General features: G+C 38.5%; 1 protein-coding gene across 2 annotated transcripts in view; it reads right to left on the bottom strand.

The window, feature by feature from the left end:
- The window catches only part of LOC124137949 (caskin-2-like), a 232,591-nt gene that overhangs the window by 200,774 nt on the left and 13,687 nt on the right, over positions 1–18,130 (bottom strand). Inside the window, exon 1 of one of the 2 annotated variants that reach the window (XM_046504420.2) lies at positions 13,668–13,854. The exons of the other annotated variant lie outside the window; for it this stretch is intronic. Within the exon in view, the coding sequence (XP_046360376.2) occupies positions 13,668–13,704 (37 nt within the window). The 5' untranslated portion in view covers positions 13,705–13,854. Of the gene's footprint in view, positions 1–13,667; positions 13,855–18,130 lie in introns of those variants that run through there. 2 annotated transcript variants of the gene reach the window in all.

Raw genomic sequence — 18,130 nt, forward strand, 5'->3', positions numbered from 1 at the left:
ATGAAAAAAAGTCCTGAAAAACTACTGTCACATTGAAAGCTGGAGCTAAATTAAGCCACACAGACGATTACGTTGTGTTCAAACGCTATAGACACAAGAAATTCCTGTTACTCAGAAACCTAAAGTTCTATGGTTGCGTTTAACACAAATATCAATATGTTCTTGTGTCCTTACTTTGAGAGAAACGTTGTGCATTTAACACCTCACACAGCAATATTCCAGCTATATGACGGTGGTCTGTAAGTCATCCAGTCTGGACCAGACAATCCAGTGATTGACATCATGATCATCAATCCACCCAATTAGGATACGATGCGAGCATCAACCAAGTCAGTGACCCTGATCACCCAATCCCGTTAGCCAACTCTTATGACAAGCATAGTCGCTTTTTGCAACAAGCATGGGTTGCTGAAGACCTATTCTAGCCTGGCCGCATTCAGAAGACCCCACTCTACAAAGTCATCTTCTTTTTTCCACAACCAGCATTAGTTTATGGTAAATCAAAGAGTTGCTTTCATCAATATCTATTGAAGTGACCAGGGAAGCTAACACGCTGATAAGAAGTCGATATATTACAGTCCAAGTTGTCCTTATAGCTTAGTAACAGCAAATATGCTAAAGTAAAATTTTCCCTGTATTTTCTTATGGATATGGAAAAGATTTTGTTACTTAACGCTTTCAACAAATTAAATTTGTGTGTATCAAATAATACTTTTCGCTACCAATAACTTTTAAATGGAGAAGATGAACCATACATCATCATATGTAAGGAACCAGACAAAGTTATGACATGAGCTGTTCATTAACTGTTGTGCCACCATGTTAAGCCCATCACAAACCATGGCCCCAGGAACTTCAGCAGGCGAGAATCCAATGGCCAGACAATATTCTACAAATCATCAAAACTGAACTCAATATCCTTGTGTTGGCAGCTAGTACTCTAACTACAGCACTAGGCTGTAAACCAGTCCAGATTTGTCAAACATCTTACTCCTTGGCTATTACTTCTTCAAACAGTCCATCAGCACTTGAACAAATACGTCAGCCATGTGCACAACTCTTCATATTTCAGTTAGGCATGCAACAGCCAGTGGGTAGTGGTCAAATTAGGGGTCACTGAGATGCCTACAGCACTGATGGTCAGATTACAGACCTATACAAATACATAACCCAGCAGAAACTGACCGTGACACCAGACATCAACATGACATATCCTGACTATGCTGTATGTCTACAGAGGCAGGTTGGCACCTGTGGTGTCATTTGGTGCAAATATCTGTGTTTATGCACAATAACTTGTCAAAGAACTGAATTATACCTCTTGCCATGACTAATACATTCTTTACTGGTTTTTCTGCCTCTACAGGTTGAAACTATACTGTCATATACCATGCAAATATTTGTGTTTGTGCACAAAATTAACTTGTCAAGGAACTGAATTTTATACCTCTTGCCAGAATTTGCACATGCCTTTCAGGTCATTTTTGACCATACAAATATTTATATTTAAGAATAATAACTTGACCAAGAACTGAATACCTCTTGCCAGGATTACATTCCGTCATTTTAGTTCTGCAGGATTGTACCGACAGTGTCATAGAAATGGAAAATCTTAAACACCAAATGCTAATATTAGCCATAAAATTCAAAATATGTGCATCTCTGAGGCAGATTTTGGAAGTGTTTTGGTTAGCCACGTGGCCTTCAGAGGTGAGGTGTTTGTGTGTAAACACCAGTGTCGGCCACACATTGAAGCAGGGTGCAGACTGGGGTCAGCCGAGACAACCATCACTCATCACAACAGTGAGAATGTAGGGATTAGAAGAGGGACAAGTATCAGGGTTATTACAGGGGATATATCACCTGGCTGAAACGAAGAAGGGATTTGGTGGACAGATTGGGCTTATAGCCTCAAGCATATTATCACAGCTATACTAAAATTGTGTTTTACTGTCATTTTTAATTGCGCCATCTTAAATATATTGTTAAAGCAATTACTTGAATCTCAACTTATTCCAACTGATTAGATGACAGTACAACAACCTGAATTACCATTATCACCAGGTATATCATCAGTCTCAGCTAACTGTTAGACATTGACATATGTAAGAGAAGAATACTCATGCTTGGGTTCACTCAACCTCTCCTAATCCTATGTATCCTGAGATTAAAATAGAAACTGAAGCACGACCTAGAAGAAATGTGAAAAACTCAGCTGTCCAACTTGTTTTTCAACAAAGGTTATAAAACTCAAGGGCATAGATGCCATCCCTGCCAGAACCCTTGTCCAAGTCTGACACTGAAGAGTATTCCCTGTGTCCCCGGTTTCATCAGATGTATATTGGGATCTCAGGGGCCAGGTTTCCCTCCACACCTGTGGGGTCTGTGGTTTGTCTACCTGTCTACAGTGGCTCATCAGTTAGAACGCAGATCATCTTGCACACAGGTAGACATGTCAGGGGATGTCATAATGGGTGGGGGATGGCATGCAAGGTTCTCACAAACTGTAGGTCACTCTCTTACAGACTCCAGATCACAGTCATTTTTCTATCCATTCTCAGCTCTTATACTCAAACCTTTTAAAGCTCTAGGAAAAGGGGCTTGTAAGGTCCTAGACCTTTAATACTCAAGGGTCTACTTATAGAATTGTTATTACCATACTTAACCTTATAGAACTTTATTTTGAAAATCATGTCATTCCAGTAACACATCAAAAGAACTATAACACACATAGGGGGTGTTAACTATTTGTTTCCTACTGTTTTCCTGAATAGAAAAGACATTACATAGCTGGCTCTGATAACAGTGTGACATCGTGTCCTTCAGCAGCTGATATGGACTTTTATTGGGAAAATGTACCAGACCGAAACTTGTTTGACAAGACTCAGACTTGTTAGTGAGCTAGAGATACTGTTTCTTGATCTCTAGTATAAGGGGAACATGAAATGATGCTAATTTGATGTTAAAACCATCTGAGTTTGTCAAGATTTAAACATGTCGATATATTTCCCATCCCAAAACTCATGCCTGAATTATTGATTAATAAAACCTGATAATTATTCCTCATAGTGTGAATGTGCATTAGCCTCTAAAATGTCAAACAGGTCAATATTTCACAATCAGGGACCAAATATGATACAGCAGTGCAGTCAAGGTGTTTAGGTTGTATTAATTGAGACAAAGCCATGGGCTCTAATCCTACAGAAACAGGCTCTATTTCTCAATGGTATCAGGCAATATCCAACTTCTATAAAGCATTTTCCACAAACTGCCTGACAAATTGTTTGATAATGGGGACCTGGAGAGGGTTTTACATGTGAATGGTTAGCATGTAAATGGGACCGCTATCTTTCATGGAGGAGCCAGTGACACTCATTTCAGAGTCAATTCTCAACGCAAACACTCCCTCCAGCAACTTGTACATTTTGATTCCTACTACAGCCATCAGATTCAAACCATGTGAATCTCTTGCAATGCTTTACAATCGATATCCTTAATGGCGATTACCATGCATCTCAAAAATCAAATACATAAGTGATTGACAATTAACAGCAATCAAATATTTGATGGCGGTTTTGTGTTCCTGCTTAACAACCAAAATGGTCGATACATGAAGCGAGACATAGGCAAGTCAACCAGATGATTCTTGACAAATATCATATGAACATGATTACTAGCCATGATTTTGTAATAAATTTACTAATAATTTCCAACTGACTGATTGCAGCCATAAATGTCAGTTTTTAGCATGCAGTTCATTAAAAAGGATTTTCAACCACCACTGGTGGGATAAACTCTGTTCAAATAAGTTTGTGTCTCTTAACTCATTCCTGTAGGAGAAAGACATTTTGGCGGAACGATGACCCAAATGGCTTGATTAATAGGTGATCAAAGCATTTCTTTAACTCAATTTGCATAAATACACTCTTTGATCCCAATGGAATTGTATTATACAAGTCCGATTCAGTGTAAAGTAATCAATTGCCAAGTGTTAAAAGTCTATGGCAATTTGTATGGTATACCAGTGACGCATGAGAAATGGTTTTGGGAACGTGTTGTACAAATGCTCATCTTGCTGTTTAGATTCTAATTTGGGCTTTTGGCAGCTGGTACTCATCGGTTGATTTCTCCCATCAGAAAAGTAATACTTCACATTTTTCCGTCATCCTAATCAATCTTTTCATCTTATTCAGCTGACAATGACTTCTTCTTTTTATATCTTATTTTACGAAATGATCTGAATGAAGAATCCTTTTGAACAATACCATACATTAATTATATGGATATGCTTGAGGAGTTTAACTCTTTCAACACCGTAGGCCGGTTATCCGGCCAAGAAGCATTGAGTCCCCAGACACCGCAGGCCGGTTATCCGGCCAAGCCGTAGTCACGTCAAAATAGTATATATTTTTATGGACCTACCTGTAATGTCATTCATTTATTAAATCTATCACATTTCACAATGTCTGAAATACATATTCACTACCAATTTAACATTTTTTATCGTTAAATTAAAAAATTATTCACTATTTCTCGCGATGTTATTGAAAATAAAATTCTCGGACACACATTTCGACAACGGGTCCACATCGAACATGTCAAAGAGGAAAATAAAGACGTTTTAAACAAATCTTTAAATATATTATACAAAGTAATAAATAAAATCAACAAAAATATATCTTAAAGTAATCAAACTTACAACTAAGTTATTATTTCCATCTTTTCGTGCGATCGCGTGTAATGTAAGTCAAATGACATCTCGGCTTTCGTCGCCTTGAATTCTCGGCTCGGACACGATGTTTAATGCAAAAATATATGCATGAAAAATCTTTGTCACAGTTCGTAACCTAGCACGATACATTCACGAAGTTCCATATTTTTAATATATATCGTGATTTTCTGCTCAAAACGTTCAGAATAACACGATTTAACAAAATTCTTTCGCAAACTTTTGTAATTTATCGAACACGAGCTTGGTATCACAGCTGTAATTTGATTGGCTGCCTTAGGTCACGTGCTCAAAATTGACCAATCACGAAACTTGTAGCAGATTTCAGCAAGAAAGCGTCATTAGAAACCAATTTTAATCCAATGAAATCGCTTGTTATAACTACGAAAAAAAACCAGTCGATGTTACGTGCGTGTAGATGAAGGAATAAGCTTTCCAGCTATGTGTCTCATGCCATTCTTCGACGAACGTGTTATTCATACGAAACCTCGAAAACGGGGGTATTTCTTCATTTTACTGAGCGGACAGTCGCTGTTATCGGGAAATGGGTGATGACAGAAACTGTTTATAATTCTTTTTAAAATGATTTTCCAATTACGTAAACAATGAAAATAAAACAGAAATAGGTACGTGGATATTATGAAATCATACATTTGCCGAAAATCGTCAAGTTTTCGCTTCCTTGGTCCTTAATCTGTATGTTAACAACGTGTTAGCGTACATTTTTTATTTACAACGAATTTAATTAAGTTGTAAATGCATTATTTTAAATATTGTGAAAAACATAACTTTCATATTTATAAACCATAGGATCAGACCTTTCAAATGGTGTATAACATGTAGAAGCAAATATATTTTACAAGCAGGTATTTTCTTTGATAAATGTTGGCTTCATCTATCACACAAGAGTCTCTGGGAACTCGGTGTCCCAGCAGTAAACACTTCTGGTTGACTGGTGTTGAAAGAGTTAATGTTGACCATGGGAAATATTTAAGTTTTTTTCATTGGCACCTATATTTTTCAATTATTTAAAAAATAATAGAAACATACAAACTGAGGCAATATATCTCATGTTAACGGTATCCTTCAAGTGAATAAAAGTAAAATATGAGACTGCTATTTATGGAGAAATACATACAGGTGTTCAAATCATGATACAACTGGTGGCCATCTTGGAGTCCCTCATGTGCTAATGTAAACAGGTTTTTTCCTCAATATACATACCAACAGGAACATTGATGTAAAGTTTTGTCCTTGTATCATCAACTGAACAATTCACCTATATTCACAAGATAGGGTGGTGAGGCTAGTTGACTTAGTTGATGCATGTCATCGTATCCCAATTGTGTAAAACGATGCTCAAGACGTCAAGCACTGGATTGTCTGGTTGAGACTTGATTATTTACAGACCGCCATCACATATCTAGAATATTGCTGAGTGAGGTGTTAAACAACAAACAAACCTTAAACTGCTGTAAACAGTGAGTGAGTGAGTGAGTTGGGTTATGCCGCTTTTAACATTATTCCAGTTATATCACGGCGTGTCAGCTTAATGTGTGAGGAAAGCCTGAAGTGATGTAGGTCTCAAACGTTTACCACTTCGGTGAAACCCACGAGCACGGGTATGATGCTGACAAACCTAGAAACATAATCGGGGCGAACCGGGATTTGAACCCACAATCATAATTTTCTGGCGTGCCCAAGGGACGCAACTCTGCACAGCAATCGTGGCGTCTTATACAACTGGGCCACCCGTGCCCCCCTGCTGTAAACCGAATCCTCTACATTCAAGAAATTCATTCTCCTCATTTTCATGATAACTTCATTAAACCCAGACAATTAAAATCTCCTGAAAATGATGCTAAAAGACAATCTGACAATTCCAATTTCCTTTCCGCTTTTCATGAGTAATGGGTTTCAATGACAAATAATACTCAACATTTGCTAATCATCAGCACAACATCCTATCACTAGGATGTATCACTAGTATCAGCAGGAACACGCATTTTTAAATAATCAATCCCACTGAATAATATATACTTACAAATCAAATCTCTTCTATAGAATCCATACAATGTTGAATATCAATACTAAATACCTCGTTCAGTACATTACATCTTCATTTCTTAAACAATCCCAAAACGATTCCATCCATCACTTAATATTTATCATTCAAACATTCCAGCATAGAGACAATTATCACTATTACATCTTCGGCTAACCTTTGGGTGGCATGAAAGTTAGTCTTAGGGAACAAGGAGAGCAGCATATGTTATCTCTACCATGTCTCGCCATATGCCAACAGGGACAAGCTGCTTGGCTACTCCAAATGTTTACACTGGCCATGGCACTCGCTCTGAAATGCCAACAGTTACCATTGTGTAGCCTCAGATGATGCCACAGACCTGAATTAAATCTTCACTCATAGCACAGCAACCAAGCACTTTGTAGTACACCTACAGAAGTGTTTGTTTGTTTGTTGTTTAACGCTGTGCTCAGCAATATTCCAGATATATGACAGCAGTCTGTGAGGTGAGGTGATATGGGGTTTAACGTCGCGTCCAAGATTATTGCACTTATATAGCGACGTGCATGTACGTGTGTGTGTTTGTTTTAGCCCCTTAATGCCGAGCGCCAGACAGGGTAACAACAAGTGCCATCTTTTAACATTTTCGGTATGACGCAGTCGGGGATCGAACCCCGGACCTTCCGCTCTCCGGGCGAACACTAGACCACAGAGGCGGTCAACAGCAGTCTGTAAATGATAAAGTCTGGACCAGACAATCCAGTGATTGACATCATGAGCATCGATCCACGCAATGCTAGCCATAACATAACACTGTCTGCATGGGACTCTGGAGTGTTTGTCAGATGGTCAGAGCTTCTTTTTTTATGTCTGGAACAAAGTGCCCAATATCAGTCAATCTCAACGTAAAGTTGATGAGGAAATTGGTTCAGGTTTTGAATAACAATTCAATTAAACGAGGAGGTATGCGTGACAGATGGAATTGAAAACTGAAATCAATCCATCTACCATGGTCAGTAAATCGAAGATATGAATATTCAAGCATAAATCAATATGTTGGATAACTGGCAAATAATCTCCTTAACTTTGACAGAAAACATCGTACATCCACATGTTCAATTGTTATAATGAAACCAGGACAATTTTTGGCATCATTTCCAACATGGATGCAAATAGCAGGATGATTTTGGAATGACGTCTAAATCAAAAGACAAATCCCATTTCTTCACATTAATATAAAGATTCCCATCTAGCAATCATAACTGCATAAAAGCGACATCTGGAGATCTTTTATCAGCTATCCACTGCCAGCAAATGATGTTCGCAGCAATTGTCCTCCATAAATGCACATCTTGGATTTCAAACCATTAAAGCATGGGGTATTTTCACATTTTGGATGGCGCCAACATATAATCGAAAAGAAATATAAAATATCTCCCTGCAAACTCAGGTTACAATTTTACACCCTGATTGATGCCTATGATATTAAGTTTTAACACAAGCGAAGCAATAACGATGGTTGTATCCATTTTGGAAGGAATCAATAATTGCGAAGACACTGCCGAGACTTCAGTCAATCATTCTCAATACATACCAACCGGCAAGAGCTACATGAATAAGTACTAGATAGCTTGGCAATACTCCATCCCCAGAAGATTGCACCTTTCATGTAATTCTCAGACAAAAATTTACATTCTCTGGGATAGGAATACTGTTAAAGAGAACGACTGTCATGACACCTCAATAATTTCAAAGCCCATAAAGGACAACAATTTTATACAGCTATGTTAAACATACATGTAGGACTGGACTGTATAATGGAGTTTTTGCTGACATGGCAGTATGTCATCTATTCAACTGTCTGTTTAATATGGGTAAAGTCCCAAAGTAACTCTTTTATCGCTTTGGTGACGGTCAAGTCTGGTCTAGGCAATCCTGAAGTCCAGTTTGACCCAGACAAATCAACTGCATGCACATTTTCAAGTACCCACTAGCTGCAAATCCCTAATAGAGGTTACTGCAAAGAGCAGTTTACTCATTTTACAATGTCAGCTTACTGTCTGTGCCAATATCTTTCGAGTCTACTTGCCCGAACTAAACTCGTAGCATCATTTCAGTAGATTTTAGAGTTATAATACAGGTCTGAGCTACCGCATAAGACCGTAAATAAGCCAAATTTTGAGGGCCAGAAACAAAAATTCTGTAGAAAGGGGTCAGCTGATGCATTTGTTACACTTTCATCAAAGTCTCTTTCTGTTGGTAAAACACTACATCGTATCGCTTCAGGTTAATGAACAACGCTGTAACAAACTTTGTCAATGAAAATGTGAATTTTACCCTACTCTGTCTTTGGCATAGTGACTAAAGTAACATTTTTGCAATAAGGAAAATGCTGAACATATCATAATAAGGGCATTATGTTACGATCAAACCTTTTTTTTCATAATCCTTTTAGCAAGGAACTATCTGATTTGTAAATAATTTAAATGCTTCATGAGTTTCATAGGTCAGTTTTTTCCCTACTGCACAAAAGACATTCAATAGGACATTAGAAAACAGCTATTAATCATGATTACACACAAAATACACTTTTATCCTGGCAGCTAAATTACTTTCCATACCATGCAATATGCCAAATCATTCACTGGAACATCCATTCAATCATGTGATATATCACCACATCTTTGCTAAAAGCAGCACTTTTTAACCTGATAATGAAACTGCTTGTGATTATGTGTCATTACAAGCTTGACAGTGGTCCACATCCTGGCGTGATCTGAATGACTGAAGCCATCTCCCCATGTCAAGCCCAGCTGACCTGTCATGTACATTACACTGCTGCAGTAACACAGTCTTCATGGTAATTAGCAGCCAAGATACCTGGCAGGTAGGCAACCAGGTAACCTGTAGTGGTAGGGGTAATGCAGCTTCATTGCTCATCAGGGGACGACCATCCACTTGTACATCTCTTATAGCTCAATGCTATTATGATGAATACCCTGTACCCAATCGCCACTATAGCTTTACTTCGGACTTGACGTCATAACTTCCATCAGTTCCATCTCGTAAAGAGCACAGAATTTCTCTTGCTCAGAAGAGTAATTTAATAGGTCCAGGGTATTTATAACAACAGAACAGACATAATACCCTGGATAATCGAGGATGTGTTAATTAGGACAGTACTATTCTGACAGTGTGTCACATTTAGGAATGTTGTAGCATTGATTATAGTTATCGTAGGATCATAGGTTTTCAGACATCATACGTTTTCGGACAGCCTTTTTCGGATTACTGACAATAACAGGAGGGGGAAGAAGGTGGGGGTAGCACCACACAGACATTGTAAATACTCAGATGATGGCTTCTTTTTAAGAGAAAGTTCTCTATTATAAGTCAATGAAATGTTTTACAGTTGTCCATGTGATTAGAGAGAAAACCATGAATGTTTCTTAAGTGTCCGAAAACCCCTAACACTGGGAAAATATATTAATAACTTAATATACACTCACACTTAAAGATGGACCCATAAGATCAACTGTCTGTCTTTGTTATGACTTATTGTAGCCTACATGTAATGTGCGTCAATAAAATTGTCCCCCTTATTATTTCATTAACCACAATTATAGTCACACTGTCATAGGAAATTTGTCAGGCACATTTGGATCTGTTGAGGACAAACACCATTTATTATTGGTCTACCACTATCATCACACAGTGTAATCCAAGTGAACGTGTCCTGAATATCGTAACTTCAGGAAGAACTCATATTACTGTTAATGAGTAACAGCCTTTGTAAAGTATAGATGTACCTAACAGTATTTGAGTGACTGTCCAGAAACACTGGGTTAGGCCTGATGATTTCCAGAAAGTATCGCTGACTAAAAGCACACATTTTGTCACCAAGAAACATTCAGGAAATTTGCTTTTTGATCATACACAAATCTTTAAGGGGCACATTTGGAATTCTTCTGCCAAAATTGAACACATTCACATCTTTATGTTACAGCGTATGACCCAAAGAGACAAATGAGGAACCATTCCAGCAGTCATGCTCAAATTAATCCCATCCTTTAATTCATGTTGCTGTCAAAAGACATCTTCATCACCCCTCTGTCACCTGCAAGGAACCTACAGCATAGGCTGCACTCTGCTCTCAATCAAACCCATTTGGGAGATGTTTCTTTTTCCAACACAACTTCCCTAAACTTCTAATTTCAAAATTAAGTACATAGAAAGAGCTTTCTACTTAATAACTTTCAAGTTGAGCTGTGATTGCTTCGTTCCACCCTGGGGACAGTTCTCTAGGTCCACAGTCTCCATCTAGTCAGCTGTTGGCCTGGATGTGCTGAGAATGTGGATGATATCACTTAAGTCCTGTAGCTGAAGCATGAGTTGGACTCTCCCCAGAGAGATGAGAAAGAAATTAGAATGTCTATGTTTCCTGTGCCCAGGATGATAGTGTGTGATCTGGAATACTATGCACTTCAACCAGCAGCATGGTACAGCACAGTGTGAAATCAACACAATCGAAGCTCACTCTACAGACAGTAAATCAGGCCTACCCTACCAAAACAAGTTGATGTACATGTCCTTCTGCAATAATAGCCACAAATCAGTAAAAAACAGCTGAACATCAGGTGATACATATTTCTACAGATGCCACTTCAAAAACCATTTTGACACAAAAGAACCAAATATATATCATGATATATGCTCTGCTGAAACAAACAAGACTGACTCTTGGGTATTCTTTTCTTTACAAGACATTCTCAAGCAAGATATATCTCTAATTCATGGTCCTTGTGTCACAAGACTTCATTATTCTCAATTATAGAAGTACAGAGACACAACTGTAGTTCCACTTCCAGGAGTTATGTATGAGCGTGCAGCTACGACACTTGTAATGGACTGAGGAGTGATGGACATGCTAGTGTATTCTCCCTGCAGTCACCTCCTGGCAAACACTTTACCACATCACACAGGGATGGTCTGAGGGAAGCAAACTTTCTTCTTAAACTTTAGCCATAAATATGAATATCATTAAATAAAGTGCTGGCTCCCAAATATTTACAATTGTCATCACATTTAAGACATACTTCAACTTGTTCACATTCAGTGCATTAAGTCAATTACCTCAAAGAGTTGATTGGTTGTTTTGTTGTTTTACGCCGCACTCAGCAATATTCCAGCTATATGACGGCGGTCTGTAAATAATTGAGTCTGGACCAGACGATCCAGTAAATGATATGAGCATCGAAAAAGGCTATTGGGATACGCTGACATGCATCTACTAAGTCAGTGAGCCTGACCACCCGATCCTGTTAGCCGCCTCTTATGACAAGTGTAGTCGCCTCCTACAGCAAGCATAGGTTGCTAAAGACCTATTCTACCCCGGATCTTCATGGATAACCTCAAAGGGACTAAGGCGACCTTTCAGTAAGATATTTAAGCAAGAGTAAGCAGAATTGCCATATCTGAAGTTTCATATTCATTGAAGCCCTATCCAACTGTACAGTATCATGCCAATCAAACCATTTAGGATTATCAATTATATTGATTTACAAACACTTTGATGAACAAACATGGGTACCAAGTAATGTCACTTCAGGCATTTGAGGACATTACCAACTGCTCAACAATAGCCCAGATAGCAAAGTTTCCAAATCAACTTAGTATAAACTAACAGAGTTTAGCTTTAAACAAAGCTGGAGATGAAGAACTTTCATGTTATGCCACTGTACCAATGATGAAAATATATAAGGCATTTCTTTCAACTACATGCAATTCATGACATTCCTGTTCTAATAAGTCATTTTTATCTCTAACTTCAAGGTAAATTCTTAAGTCAATTCAACCAATTATATTCCTCAGATACTCTAGTCCATGTGGTGCTTTATATCTATATCCAATCTAATTCATTTATGAACAAAGTATATTGCACATCACAGTCTAATCAAAACCTGGTTAATTGGTCCCTATATCAATCTGTCAGATGTTAATTGCTAATTGGCCTAGTTAAGTGCAAGCAATTACTGAGAGGAGAGAGTTGATAATCAGTCACAGATTGTGTATATATCCACATAGCTGTAGGCAAATCACTGACAATGATATACCTGTATTGACAAGACACCATTTTAATTGCTAATTGCGTCAAACGTATCCATACTTTATAGACTGGAATCTCTCCATGCAGATAACATGTTAATACCAATTCACAACAGATAACAAGTTCCCACTGGTAACCATGGAAGAAGAGTGCTATTCTTTATGTTTCAGTTTGATTTATTATTCCTGTCTAAAAGAACAAACCAACAGGGAATATGGCACTGGTTCCTGTCTCAAAGACGAGGAATACTGAATGAGGATGTGACTCATGAATTTTGATTTCCTTGTCTCTGGGCTTCATATTCATAACTATTTTTCTCGGTTTATAAAAAATGAAACAAGGACTATGATCTTGGTTCCTGTCGCAAGAGAATAAAACTACCAGGTGAACCACTAGCTCTAGACTCAGCTCCTAACAAAACCTTTTCCATTCATGTTTTGTGCACCTTCAGCTCCACAGTGCAAACTTGGTGCATGCAACAAGAAGGCAGCCTGCCCCCACAGACTCAGTCAATCAATTAGGAAATTCCTGTGAGAAATCAAAGCTAAAATTGGAATAAAATGCACAGTGATATCACCATGCATACCCTTGATATTCTTATTGATCAGACAATAGTTTCATCATTCAAAATTTGCACAGATATGCCTGAATCCATCACATCATGTCGGAATTCTTCCACACACGGACACTTCCGGGATCAATGGATCCAATGGAGGCTGTGTAAGTGGTGGCAGGCCGGTAGACACACGTAGGATATTAACAATATCGCTAGGACAACATGGAAGATCATACATGCTCGTACTCACCTTCTCTCAGAGTGCCAGTGCAGGCAAAGTAGGTCATGGCTTCACAGGTAGATTGTCACAACACACAAGGTATCATCCACACCCATTGACAGAAGCAATAGCGGCTCCACGGAGCATTTCTCCGGAACAACTCTCTCCCACCAACTGCGTTAAGCAAGCGATCAATCTTTTGCTGACCTCTAAAAAGAAACCCGTTCTATGGACTTCAATGTCTTCAGTATGGCAACCGTCAGTAGAGAGGTGGTGAAGAGAAGCAAATTAACCACCGAGACCGCCAACAATCCAATATCACCATCAGGATATTTCCTCCAGACTCCTTTCACCGATATCTGCTTAATTTTTCATCAGTGATTCAAGCAGCATCGGTTAAGCCAGGCTAACGAATCCTGCCAGCCCGACAACTCCGTGTTATGGACGCTGTCATCAACATATCAAAATTATAGAGGAATGCTACACTGGACACTGACACAGGCAATGTATTTAGAGAAATTTAATCTAGGCCATGCTAACATCTCCGGCTGACCTTAGAATCCCTTTATAAGATTGTCTATTGTGTCGCACCGAGCAACAATAGCTGCAGGAAAAGCTGATGCTCTGGGGCCATGTCTGAATTAAATACTCCTCCTTTCGCAAAAGGAGCTGGGGATGAAATGGGATAATACCTTTTTGCACACATGACCTTATGACCCCTCATGGACAGACAAGGTGGGTAATTTTCTACCCTTCAAAACCTTTGAGATTTGTGATGATCAGCCAAGCTTATCCTGCAACCAGAGATGCCTTGTAACAAGGTCTAGTGGAGAAGAAGTGCCCAATGCTGGATGAAGACTGTCCATGAACACTTCCAGCCTTGGTCGATGTCCAGTCTGGGCTTGCTAGGGTCAAGTGGGGAGATTGTTGATAGCATCTTGGGTAATTATGGCCATTAGGAGGTGTGGATAACAAGGCTGGGGGATTCTGATTCATTTCAATCGAGTATTGTCAATCACACTGATGTACTGTGAAAGGGTTGGTAATTACAATCAAGGATTTGGTGGTAACTGGAAGTTAACTGTAACTGAGCTAATCTGTTCTTGCTTGTATCAGTCAGCCCTTGACTTGGGAAGTGAGTGAGTGAATACAGTTACACATAGGTTGTAGTTTCAGCAGCAGGTCCATCATTACACCAACATGGGGAATTAAACCAGGTGCCGTGCCATTACCAACCAACCACCCACCCACCCAACCCCCACACACTAACACACAATAACACACACACACACACAGTCTATCCTACGTCAATATATGACTCACAAATATGTGAATTAATTTTTTTTATTCTCTATACATCTTCTATCAAAACTCTTGGACATGCCATTGAAGCAAAATGTATAATACAAATCAACTGAAATCTAGGTATGTAATGAATAGTCAATAATATCATAAACTCAAGAAAATGTCAAACATAAGTTATGCAGTCAAGACTAAATGTCACCTCATTGAAAATGTAATACAAGAAAATGTGATATACAAGACACAAATCTGAATTTATTTGGCTACACTATTTACATAGCAGATAAAGCTTCAGAATATTAAACATCTAACAGTCTGTTCCACAACAAAAAAATCTAATTGGAAGGTCTTATTTGAACCCTATTCACTAATATTTACAGTAAAATATTCAAGATTCCATCAATCTTAGTCACAGACAGCTATATATGTTCATTGTAACACTTTCAACACCACCTATCCCAACTCACTTTCTACAAATATTTAAACAATTTTTAACAAGCTGGACCAAAGACTTGATTTCAGATAAATCCATAGCCGGGGTCGGGCAGCTGCTCGTCACATCACACAGCCAGACAGCCTCCTGACAACCCACGTAAGTTTCACCAGGTATCATGACAGGTGGGACAATAAGGATAAGCCTGTAGCTGGTAGAGAGACTCAAGGCTATGTTTGTGATATGCTGACCATGGCCATCTCACCCGGAACATCACCAATCACTCCATGGGGCCAGTGTGCCCGGTCAGCCGTTGTCAACATGTCATCAAAGTTTTATGGAAGTTTTGAAGCAGATTAATGTCGCTGGGAATTATTCTGCTCTAGCGTCAGGAGCCGTAACAAAGACTTGAGGCCAATGGCAAAAGACGTTTAATGGATGTTTGCAAATTGATCTATAATTTGATTAAAGCCATCATCTAATCAGCAGATGTATTGGGGAAGGTGGCAGCGATTCTCAGCAAAAAGTGCAACAATTCCACAGATCAGATATTGGTACTTCAATTTAAAATGGAAAAAGGGTAACATGTAACAAAAAGTTCCAATCCTTGCAAAAAAGACATGCAGGTTGTATTTGAAAAAAACAGTGGGCTACATTAATGAGTGTTATGTATGTGCAGTTTCAGGGATACAGTGATAGAAATGGTCGCCAATAAGCTCTAAGGCAACTAAAATAGATGAGGTAGTCAGGCTAGGTGTCACTGTACTCAAAGAGTGTTGGTCACTGTAGGTAATATCAACCACTGGTTCAACTGGTCCATGCTCAGTTATTTACATGCCTGTGTCATGTAGCTGGAATATTGCTGACTGCAGTGTTAAACAACATATAATTTACTCATGAAGTAAACAGTGAGTGAGTTCAAATTCAAAATCATCAACATGTACAGGTTGTTTTCAAACTCCAGCATACAATGAGTGAAACTGATTACATTCAATATTCTTATTCCAGAAGACAAATACAAAAATATGTTCATAGATTTTCTTCACATCTGGTATTATCACAATATACATATGTTAGATTAGGTCCCTAATAACAAATGTCTCCACATCTCAAACTTAGACAGCCGGTAAGCACAAATGTATTCAAAACCCTGCATTTTCATAACTATCCATTACAACTGCACAATTGTAACATTAAACCATTTTCACTACATTACTCTCAAGTTCAATAAATACTGTTGCGCACGACAAGTAATAGCGTACAATAGAATGTACATATATACAACTGTCTAGCCTCAAAATCAATAACTACAGGTAATGAAGACTGATGGCAATATGGTCATTCATAATCACTTACAGCATCAGCAATGTTATTCATTTCATATCATTTTCATATATCACGGTGACCTTGAAGTCTCATAGCAAACATTAACAGTTATATTCTCAAACAATTTAGACAAAATCTTCTTAATAATTAACTGAGCCTCTTGAATAAGTAATAGTATTCAAATGTCAAGAATTATCAATATTTACAATCAGATCAAAACCTAAGTTATCCAATCATGTACTCTTGTTTTCAGTTATACAAACCAAAATGGAATGCCAGATAAACAGGAAATTCTGATCAAAACCACCTGCATAATTCCTTATCACACATCCAGCATGCTCTTCTTGTTAACACTTGTTCCAGGTAAATTAAACCCCTCTGATCAAACAGGACAGTGTGCTTGAGAGGTCAAGTTATCCCAACCATGGAGCCAAATTCAGCAGGACAAGTGAACAAATGTTTCTTAGAGCAGCCCCCCAAAATTTCCTTTCTCACTGAATTTTAATTTTAATTCTTAATTCGCTTTTTCAACCACTCCAAACTAATTCACAAATCTCGTAAATAAAAATAGAATAAACTAAGAGGTAAAGAGTATGTTCATTTGACCTTAACCAGAAAATAAATCATGAATGCCATGCATGTCATCTCATCCCAATAGCGTGGACCGATGCTCATGATGTCAATCACTGGAATGTCTGGTCCAGACTCGGATATTTACAGACCGCCATCATATAGCTGGCAAGAAACAAACAAACAAACATTATTGGTCATCATGACAGGTTGTATCAATAAGTCGACATTGGCGTGGAGAAAAACTCTAAAAACGTGTAACCAGGACCAACTTTAGCATGCAAAAACATAAAAGAAACTAACAGTTGGGCTGATTTTAAGGTTAGTTGGTGATGGGAAACACAGAACCTTTTTTCATTGGCCCACTCACAGAAGCGTACAAGTCAAAAGCTGCACAGCCGTAACGTCAAAGCAGCGCACAGCATGTATGTCAATATTGTGGGCCTTCACCAACTCAAAACAGCCGCTTTTATAGATCGATAGAGTCGGCCAGTTGACTAGCTCTTGGACATAGCGCCTGACTCGGGGTTGACTGCCTGCTAATGGGAGTGCTTTGTATGGACATTCTCTCTCTTCTGTGCAAGTGGCAGGATATTAAACTCTGCCATTATTAATCATAACTATACTATTAGGAACTATGACAATGTACTGGACATACTGCAATGAAATAGACGTAGGTATAGTGTTAGCCAGTGCAGCCATGCATGTAATTGTAAAGCACTTTGTGTATCCCCTAATGCCAAGTTCCTAGCCATTGTGATGGCAGCTATGATCTATGGCCAGGTATACAATCATATGTGTCATGAAATGATGCTGCCTAAGCATAATAAATCTGATATATTTTTGTCGCAGTTTAGTATCT

The sequence above is a fragment of the Haliotis rufescens genome, unplaced genomic scaffold (genome assembly GCF_023055435.1).
Source record: "Haliotis rufescens isolate VD_foot unplaced genomic scaffold, xgHalRufe1.0.p SCAF_20, whole genome shotgun sequence".
In the NCBI taxonomy this organism is placed as follows: domain Eukaryota; kingdom Metazoa; phylum Mollusca; class Gastropoda; order Lepetellida; family Haliotidae; genus Haliotis; species Haliotis rufescens.